At 45.3% G+C, this 9,939-nt stretch overlaps 1 protein-coding gene across 1 annotated transcript in view; it reads left to right on the top strand.

Moving 5' to 3' along the window:
• The first annotated feature begins 708 nt into the window (after positions 1-708).
• The window catches only part of DNAAF8 (dynein axonemal assembly factor 8), an 85,310-nt gene continuing 76,079 nt past the window's right edge, over positions 709-9,939 (top strand). Inside the window, exons 1-7 of the mRNA XM_062503351.1 lie at positions 709-855; positions 3,980-4,093; positions 4,743-5,216; positions 7,182-7,278; positions 7,615-7,753; positions 8,627-8,773; positions 9,144-9,221. Coding sequence (XP_062359335.1) covers positions 709-855; positions 3,980-4,093; positions 4,743-5,216; positions 7,182-7,278; positions 7,615-7,753; positions 8,627-8,773; positions 9,144-9,221 — 1,196 coding nt within the window. The remainder of the gene's footprint in view (positions 856-3,979; positions 4,094-4,742; positions 5,217-7,181; positions 7,279-7,614; positions 7,754-8,626; positions 8,774-9,143; positions 9,222-9,939) is intronic.

Genomic DNA, 9,939 nt, shown 5'->3' with positions numbered 1-9,939 from the left:
TGCAGTTCCTACTGTGTTGTCTCAACTTCTCATGGACATCAAGGAACATGAGGAAAGAATCCACTTCAGAAACACTTCCAGAGGTCAAAATCCACAAATGTGCCTATTCTTAGCTACTTTTTTTAATGTAAAAATCCAGTGAAAACAAAAGTAAACGTGAATCACATGGAAAGGTCCCTGCCCATGGCAGGTGGATAGAATGAGACAGTCTTTAAGCTCCATTCCAACCCAAACCATTATGAAATTCCATGACTTTGTGATAATTTTATCTATCCTTTGAGTAATTGGGGGGGGGGGGGGGGGGGATGGAAGGGAAATTGGGAAGAGGAGTCAATCCAGCTGAGAACAGAGGTGTCAGCCTGCCTTTGCTGTTTTCCTGTCCTGTGCTTGCAGGCAGAATATGGGAACGTGCTTGAAGAAGACACAGTTACAGCACTCTGACTAAGAATCTTCAAAAATACTTTATAAATGAGGGGCTAAACTGCCCCTGGGGTGTGCATGGTGAGTAGGGCAGAAAGCTGTTGGCCCTTTCTGAACTTAGGTGGGAAGGAATAGCTCCAGAAATGCAGATTTTAACATTCCCTGCTGTGAGTGCTGGGAATTCCTCTGCCCTGACCACTGTAGACCTTGTTTAGGACTGATGTTATCTCACGTTTGGAGCGATGTCCTTAAGCTCATCTTTCCTTTGCTTGAAGGCAAGCTGTCCCAATGGCCTCAGAAGCACAAAGTGAGGATGCAGAACATGCAGCTGAGCCTCCTGCAGCTCCTGTGCAGAGGGAGAGGACATTCCAGTGGGGAGCCATCCTTGCTGCAGTGAAAGACCAGCTCCCATCCCTGGACTCTGACTCCTCCACAGTAAGCATTGAAAATCTGTCTTTCTTCTTTCCAGATGACAGAAAAAAACTGTCAAAAGCAAGAGCAGGTGACCTTATCAGGCCTTTTTGGGGTGGCTGGTGTGGTATCCTGGGTGAGCTCCCTGTCTGGACTATGGAACACTGTGTGTTAATCCACAGCCTTCTGGATTATCCTTAATTATCAGAGTGTAATTGCCACCTCCTCTCCCTGTTTTTTTTTGGATTCTGCCCCTCTGCTCAGCTCAGGTGAGACCCCACCTGCCCCAGCCCTGGGGCCCAGCACTGACTTGGAGGTGCCAGAGAGAGTCCAGAGGAGGCACCAGGATGATCAGAGGGATGAAGCAGCTCTGCTGGGAGCCAGGCTGAGACAACTGGGATTGTTCAGCCTGGAAAAGAGAAGCTTTAGGGTGACCTCACTGTGGCCTTCCGGTGCCTGAAGGGTCTCCAGGAAAGCTGGAGGGGGACTTGGGACAAGGGATGGAGAGACAGAACACAGGAAATTGCTTCCACTACCAGAGGGCAGGGATGGGTGGGATATTGGGAAGGAATTGTTCCCTGGGAGGGTGGCCAGGCCCTGGCACAGGGTGCTCAGAGAAGCTGTGGCTGTCCCTGGATCACTGGAAGTGTCCAAGGCCAGGTTGGACGGGACTTGGAGCAGCCTGGGACAGTGCAAGGTGTCCCTGCCCATGGCAGGGGGTGGGACAAGATGGGGTTTGAGGTCCCTTCCCAACCCAAAACCATCCTGGTATTCCATGATATTATGGATTATTATGTATTCGAGGCTAATGTCACATGTCCTGTCCACAAGGCATGTTGCTTTTTTATGCTTTTTACCTGCCAAAGAAGCATAATTGCAGAAATTTTTTCATATGAAGTATGAGACTGAGAGGTGCTGTTCAGCATTCTTGACTGGCACAGGTTTTTCACTTGCTGGGTCTGGGCCAGGCTGTTCCTGGCTGCTGAACATCTCTGTTCACAGGACAGCATTTCTCTGGTGCTCCTCTCAAGATGCTCTGGCATCAGCTTTTCTGAGGGGATGATGTATCTCAGATTTGATTATTAGTGGCATTTTGTCCAAATCAGATCATTGTGTTAATTTTCAAACATGTATGAACTTGAAAACCATTTTGAATACACAAAGGATATATTTTATCCCAACTTAGTGTAGCCATTAATGGTACAGGGGGAGATTGTGAGATGTGAAAGAGCCAGAAATGCCTCCAGTGGGTATTTATTATTAATCAATCATCCAAAGTAGTGTGACCTGGTGGATAAAGTGTTGATGGGGATTCCATGACTTGGGTTCTGCACCTAGACCTGTCACTGTCATGCTGGGCAAGCCACATTCCCTCACTGTTCTCAGTTCCCTCTACCTACACTGCTTTAATTATTCTGAGCAAGCCTTGTGTGTTAACACACATCTCTGTAGTACAGATGAAGGCACAACACTGAAATTATTTTTGAGTAAGTTACAAGCAGGCTAAGCTAGAGGATCAGCTCCAGATTTTGGTGCCACACACCATTGTATAACCCCAAATCAAGCTGAATATTCTTTTCACTCTTTACAGTCTCCAAATTCCCTGTTTCTATCCCACGTGGAAAAGATTTCCTGCAGAAGGAACTGAGGCAATCTGTCTGACACTTCATTTGCATTCAAAAGATCTAGTTGTGTAATCCCTGTCCTGCTGAGGCTGCAGTTCCAGGGCTGCACCTTTGTCCGAGGAGTTTCCAGGTGCAGAAAGATCCATTTGTGCATCTGAGAGCTATCACCTGAACATGCTCTGCTCCCTCCTCCAAAAATGGCACTCACAAATGTGGTTTATGCCCTGAAGCCCTTTCATTACCCTGATATGGAATTTATTAAGGGGAAAGATGTTCTGTTGCAGTTGGCTTGGTGTTAAGTTAATGACACCAGAGAGGATTCTCTGCAGTATGAATTCCCAAAATTGCACACTTGCAAAACAAAGGGACAAGCAGGAAAGCTGTGTCCTGACTGCTGAGGAGATGCTTATTCTCCCCTTGGCCTCCATGCATATGGATTCATCTCCAATGCATGTCTGATGTTGAAAAAAGGGATTTCCAGAGCTATCTAAATGCTGCTCAACCAAACACAGATGCTCTTTGTGTTCTGAACAGGAATCAGGGTCCTGAGGGCAGTGAAAAACTTCCATGCCCTGCCTGGCCTCATCTGGGGCTCCCAGCAGCTCCATTTAAGAGCTGTTCTGTTAAGCTCTGGCCCTTCACTCCCTCTCTGAGCTATGTTAGGGGAGTTCTGGTTTCTAGTTATGGTCCTGCCTGAGCCAGACTTTCACCTATGAATTGACTTTTAGTCTTGATCTCTGACCAGCCTCATCACTCCAATATTGCCCAAGGGTCTGGAATTGTGCCTCAGCCTGGTTGCTCCCCAAGTCTGTTTTGCTTGTTCCTCTTGGGTGCTGTGGGACTGGGAATTTCCTGGTAAGGCCTTGCCTTTCCAGTCCCTGAGAACCCCAGAATGATTTGGGTTGGAGGGATCTTAAAGCCCATCTTGTCCCACCCCCTGCCATGGGCAGGGACACCTTGCACTGTCCCAGGCTGCTCCAAGTCCCATCCAACCTGGCCTTGGACACTTCCAGGGATCCAGGGACAGCCACAGCTGCTCTGAGCACCCTGTGCCAGGGCCTGGCCACCCTCCCAGGGAACAATCCCTTCCCAATATCCCATCTATTCCTGACCTCTGGCAGTGGGAAGCAATTCCCTGTGTCCTGTCCCCCCATCCCTTGTAAATATTGAGCAGCTCTGCTCTTGCTTCTCTGATGGTGAATGAGGTAGTGCAAAGAATCACTTGGGAGTTAGAGAACTTCCCACACTTTCCACTGCTTTTCTCAGCAGGATGTTTGTCATCAACCTCTATGGGAATTCAATGCTTTACATGTTTTTTACATTTTTAGCTTGCTGAAATGTGGGGTTGGTGACTCTTGGGCTACCAGACTGTCTCATAAAGGTGTGACTGCAATGAAACTTCTTGTCTCTGCACTTCAAGAGGTGCCAACATGGGAGTTGTCACTGCAAACCAGAAATTCCAATACCAGTGAGTATTGCAGCCTCCTGTCCAATTTTTTGTTTGTTTGTTTGTTTGTTTGCAGTCTGATTGTGAGAGTGATGAGGAGCTTTTCATCTTCCAGCGGGACCTGCCAGACTTAATTCCAGACCTGTCTGAAGAACTGATGATGTTTTCCCTGGAAGACTCCCAGGAGCAGGTTGGGACTGTTGTGTATGGGCTGTTCTGTCACCCCTCTCTTCTGGCTCTTCCCAGTGTGGGCAGCTGCTGATGTCTGAACAGGAGAAGCTTAGTCCTCAGTATTTTCTCCCACTAGAAAATAGAACTTTTCTTCTCTTTTTGCAATGGCCCTTTAAAGTTTTCTCTGTTCTTGAGAATTTGCACCATCTCCTGGCAGTTTTTATTGTCCCTTTACTGTTTTTCTTTCCTGTGCACTAATTAACAATGTGCAATCATTTTATGTGTCTAGAGAATGAATTAGGACAGTGCAGGAAGGAGGAAAAGTATGAAATTTACTGTTTGAACAGCTTTTCTGAGCTAAAATAATCACATTGTTCCTTCAGTGATGAAGATAAACATGAAATCATACAATGGTTTGGGCTGGAATAATGAGCACATGTAAGAAAAAGTAATTGAAAAGTTGTTTAGCAGTTCCTGAAATTAAAGTTTTGGAAAGTAAACAGTCTCACTGTTTTCCATGAGGGGTATGGTGTGGGCTGTTTCCATATGGTGTCTGAGTTGGAGCTGTTGCCTGCCAATAACTCTGTTTTGGTTTATTATCCACTTTCAAAGCTCAGGGAGATTGACTTTCTGCATGTTTATGCTTTCTCTACCTGTAGCAAATCCAGGAGACACAAAGACTTCCATGGGAGATCTGGAACAGAGACCTGGAAATTTCTGACTTTCAGGAAAAAACAGATGGTGCCCAAATCATTGCAAAAAAAGATGTACAAATGATTAAAGATGAGGCTCCTGTACCTGCCAGCCAGACTGAAGAAATGCCAAACCAAAAGAGAGCTGTTCTTGAAGAGCCTCCCTCAGATACCACAGATCACCTTGAAGAGAAAGAAATGGGCAGGACACAGGCCAAGGAAAGAGGGAACTCCTGGCTTAAAACAGCAGTGTCTATGGATGAGCTGTACAGTAAAAAGGAGAGAAAAAAGCTGATAGAGACAAAGATACTCTCCAAGATGATTGTGAAGCCATTCCCAAAGCAGGATGTCAAGCCTCCCTCCCATGGCATCAACAACGGTCTAGGAGGACTTGCAAAGGAAGAAACCTCAGCTGAACATCTTGGAGAAGTGACCCATTTGTCATTGCAGGCAAGTGGCCCTCAAATAAAGCTTTGGGAGGGGAGCTGCAGGTGGGATGGGGGCACAGAGCAGTGCCTGCACAGTGAGGAACTGCAGTACCCAGTTCTGACACACCACAGGGGCTGTGTCTTACACAAATACCAAAAGCTTCCCAAGAGCTGTCCGTGCAAGTCCAAACCATGACAAAATCCATGGATCAGCAGCAAGGTCCATGAACTGTTCAGGGAGGCCAACCATAGCACCTCTCCCTGGGAAGGCAAGGGGTTTTTCAGGTCCCAGGCAGAGTTTGCATTAAAACAAGGAGCTTTCTGGCCTTCCAATGGAGTGCTGGGGGTGAGGAGGTGTTTAGGGTTGTTCCTGAAGTCCTAAATCTCACCCACTTAAGGCAGGTGGGATGAGTAACTCAGGGTTAACTGGGATGTGGCCCAGAGTGAGGGAGGGAGGGGGGGGGGAGGTGGTTCTGTTCAGCTCTGAGTTACAGATTTGCCTCTATTGATTTTTAAGTTCATTAAGACTTAATCAGCACAGAACAGGTCCTGATCTTTCTGTTCAAAGCCTTCCACAGGTCAGAGTATAGATATTTCCCTTCCCCTTTCATGTGTTCACAGAAATGAACTTTTTGATGTTAGAGCTGTTCCAGTCCAGGCAAATCATGCAGCTGCTGGCCTGAGAGTTAAAATGTGCTGCATCACTGAAGGACATCTTTTTCAAGTGGGTCTGGATGTAATTCGCAGCTCACCTCATAGAATTCAGTCTCTGTTAATTCAGGAGACACTATTTGCCTTTCAGAACCTATTTGATATCAGTGACTTCAATGAGCTGAAGTCTGATGCTTTGGGGTGAGTTCTGAGACCAGGCTCAGTGTGTTCTCACTTTCATTTGGAAGGGGGTTGTTGCTCCCCAGCTCAGCCAGGCACATCAATTTGTGTCAAGTTGCTAAACCTAATGTACACTTTCTTCTTGATTCCTATCAGTTCATTTGAAATGATTTTTTTTTTTCTTAAGTTCCTTTCTGTATTAGAAATGGAATTGTGCAAACCTTCACTTCTATTTCTTCTGGACTTTCTGGAACTTAAACCAGTGCTGCAGTGTTAGAATAGATCTAATCAAGGTTGAGATATGTTTGAAGATTTATTGCTCAGGAAGGAGGGAGGACCTTCTCTTCAACAAGAGGGGCAGATGCTGGAGGTGAAACTGCTGGGTTTGGAGGCTGCTTCTGCTTTTCTAAAGGCCATGAGTGGTTGTGTTAAATGCATGTTAGTGACAGTGGTGGCATTGTCATGACTCACAGCCCCCTTCCTTTCAATAAAACTCATAAGCACTTCTAATTTGTGGTGATGATATTTCACATGGGTGTGGATTTTTTTTTCCTTAAAACTTCAATTTAGTAATGTTCAGAGGGGAAAGCAATGAGTGGTTTAAATGCATGTGGATTTTCATGGCAGCCTCTATAGCTGAGTCAGGTGAGTGTGCCCTCAGCCAGGAATTCAGAGCAAGGAAATGAATGATCCTCTCTTCAGGGTGGGGTGAGCATCTGTGAGATATCATCTGATACTGACTGTACCCAGAGCAATGGGAATTTACCCTGCTCAGAAGTTGGAGGGGGAGGAAAGGGCTCATCTCAAAGAACTGAAGAGCCACAAGGCCTTCTGTGGGTGGCAGTGAGGAGTTCTCACATTATTCAGGAACAGAATGCAGATGCTTGGCCTTGCATCAGGCCACTTTTTAATCTATTCCACTGTCTCCAGTGATTTTTTGGTGTCTTATCAAAAGGGTTCATGGTTCTCGGAGAAAAAAACCTCAGCAGAAGTAGCAGAAGCAGCTGGAGGGATGCAGTGTCTGAAGGGATGTAATGAATGCATTTCTTTCCTTACAGCACTTCCTCTGGAATTGGCACAGGGAAAAGCTGGCACTGAAATTAGGGGTGGTCTTTTGGAGTAAACTTCCCTTCACATTTCTCTTGTCTTCTTTCAGAATATTGAGAAATGGGACATTGACAGGAATCTTGAGGAGCTGGAGCTGCAGGGAGATAAAACTCGTGCAGAAGTTGCTTTCTTCTCAGCAGATTATGGTAATGTCACTAGTTGAAAGTGCATAAAAATAAATAAAACTTAGGTTTCTGTATTTAAGTCATTCCCTGCAGCATAATTTTGAATGCAGGAATCAGTGGGTTTTTTAAATGTTTGTGAATCATATTTAATTAGCTTCCCTCAAGATTTCATCTGGGTTTCCTAGCCTGAAGCCAGTGCTTCACAGCCTGCCATGGGCCAGACAAGCCAGTTACAATATTATCTTTATCCTTCCCTTGCTGCCAGGCTGTAGGAAAAGGAGCAATGTGAACATGGGCAATATTGGGTGATTCCATGGCAGAAGACCACAACTGACGATTATTTTGTTGCTCTTCCAGAGACCTTCAGGAGGAAGTCTGAAGATAAGCTCATGGAAAGGCTGGGAGAGCTGTGTGCCAGGCAGTCCAGGGCAGTGTCCCCTCCCTGTGGGAGGCCATCAGCCAAGCTCTGCTCCTTCCAGGGACAGCAGGACAATAAGTAGGTCCTTTTTTGTCACATGTCCCAGCTAATCCTGGCTGCCAGGGTGGAGGCTGGGGAACTCCTGGTCTTCCAGTGGGGTTTTTCTCTGTAGTCTGGCAGAAAGTTGATACTGGAGTTGGAGTACTCAGGCATTCATTTCCATTTGATGATAAACACTTTGGCATTCTCAATCAACCTTTACTTAAACCTTACCAGACACTTGGGATAAATGGGAAAGGCAGGAAAAGGAGCCTAAGCCAATTATCCTGTTCACTTGGTTTTTTTGTCATCTAGGGTACCAATTTCTCTTACTGATACCTCAGTTGAGCAAAAATACACAGGATGATTTTCTGTGGGTATCAGTGTAGATGTCAATGCTTCTTGGAGGTTTCTGTGTGAAGGAAGAGCATTGTTCAGAGGGAACATCAGTGGTGGCAGCACAGAGGAAATAATGAGTGAAAAAGTGGAGGGGAAGGTGGGAAACATCCTCACTGCAAGAGCAGGGAGAGCCACTAGGATGATTTGCACTTTGTATGCCTGGGAAGATAAAATGGAATTGCCAGAAGAGGCAGAGAGGAAAGGGGAACTTGTTCTTATGCTGAGATGTTAAAAGTTGTGATCTCTCTGGTGCCTGCCTTTGCTCTCCAGAACAATTTGGTGCTGTCACATTTTGAGAACTAAATATCCCTCTTCATCCTGCCTGTGATCTGTGTTCCTGGGGGAAGCTGAAGCCTTGAATTTTGATAGCAGGCAGAAGCAGAGTTGGAATCTGTGTGGTAGCCAAGCACACAGCTCCTTTGTCAGTCTAGTTTTGATCCTAATGCATTCCCTGCAGGATTCCTTGGGTGGATGAGGCAGAGGATATGCTGAGATGGTGTTTTCTGTGTCTAGGGATGTTGCCTTGCTGTCATCCCCACCAAGTTCTCTGAGGATGGGCAGGATGAGTTTCCAGGGCCTGCCAAAACCTGCAACTGTGTACATAGATTTGAGAGATGCTGAGCCACAAAAGTCAGTGACAGTCCCTGAAGAGGAACAAAGGTAAATCCTGGCTTTCTTGGGAGTGAGAAATAAGTAATAAAAGGTGAGAAACTTAATCCTTTCTGAATCTTATGCTGGTGAAATGTAGCTTTAAAAATGTTTTTTCACACCTCTGTCATAAGAAGAAACCTTGTAGTTAATAAACAGCTACTAGATAATAAACAGGTAAACATTTTGGTCGAGTTGCTGGAATATTTGAATTTTCTTTTTGCTGGAATAATAGTGTGAATAACTCTCCATAACACCTGGAGATCTTCCCTGGAAGTATCGCTCCCTTTTTCCTCATTATCTAAATTTGTATCCAAGAAATGACCAAGAGCCAGAACTCAGCTGGAAAAGGGTTAATTAATATGGTCTGATTGTTTCACAGTGCAAGTGACAGCTCCTCCTCTGAAGAAGAAGAAGAAGAAGAGACTGTGACAATTAAGGATGAAGCAGAAAGGAGAATGTAAGATTCCTCACCAGGATTGTGTTTCAAGTGATATCATGTTCACTTTTCTGAAAGTAAAATAATTGCCCTAACAGTGATCAGAGTGAAAGTTCCCATACTTAAATATTTCCATTTCTGGTCTTCACAGAAAAAAAATAGAAATTAAAGCCCAGTAATGAAAGTACTCCAGTGTGGCCCCAGGAGGTCACTCTCTTCCTGTTGCATGGTAGAGCTACCTAAGATAGAGAGTTGTTGATCCTTGAGGCAACATTTGCAGCTGTCCAGCTGCTTGGGACAGGTCAAAACACAGTGAGAGGTGTCCTGGGGGCTGGAAAATGTGAGTTTTTCTCCAGCCCTGTGTGAGTGACACCAGAACTGTGTTTGACATGACTCGGAACCAAACTTTGGAAATGTTGTGGGGAGTTGACTCAGACAAACCTTTATTTTTCGAAATAATTAAATAGGCTAGAATGGATAGAGACTTAAAGAGAATATTGACTACTTTGTATGGGCAGGGACCCTCCCAGTTCTCCTTAATTGAGAGAGTGTGATGGGTGCAATCCTAAAGTGTAAATTCCTCAACAGGCACAGATGTCAGCCCTTTCTTGCTAAACTCCTGGATTCATATCCATAGGTTATTAGACATTTGTTTAATGTGAAGCAGAGCTGTCAAATTTAACCATCTTCCTGCACTCATGCTCTGGGTTCCATTTGGAATTCTGCAGCCTGGAAGTTC

This window comes from Cinclus cinclus, chromosome 16 (genome assembly GCF_963662255.1).
Source record: "Cinclus cinclus chromosome 16, bCinCin1.1, whole genome shotgun sequence".
NCBI lineage: Eukaryota > Metazoa > Chordata > Aves > Passeriformes > Cinclidae > Cinclus > Cinclus cinclus.
This window is presented reverse-complemented; position numbering and strand designations above follow the sequence as displayed.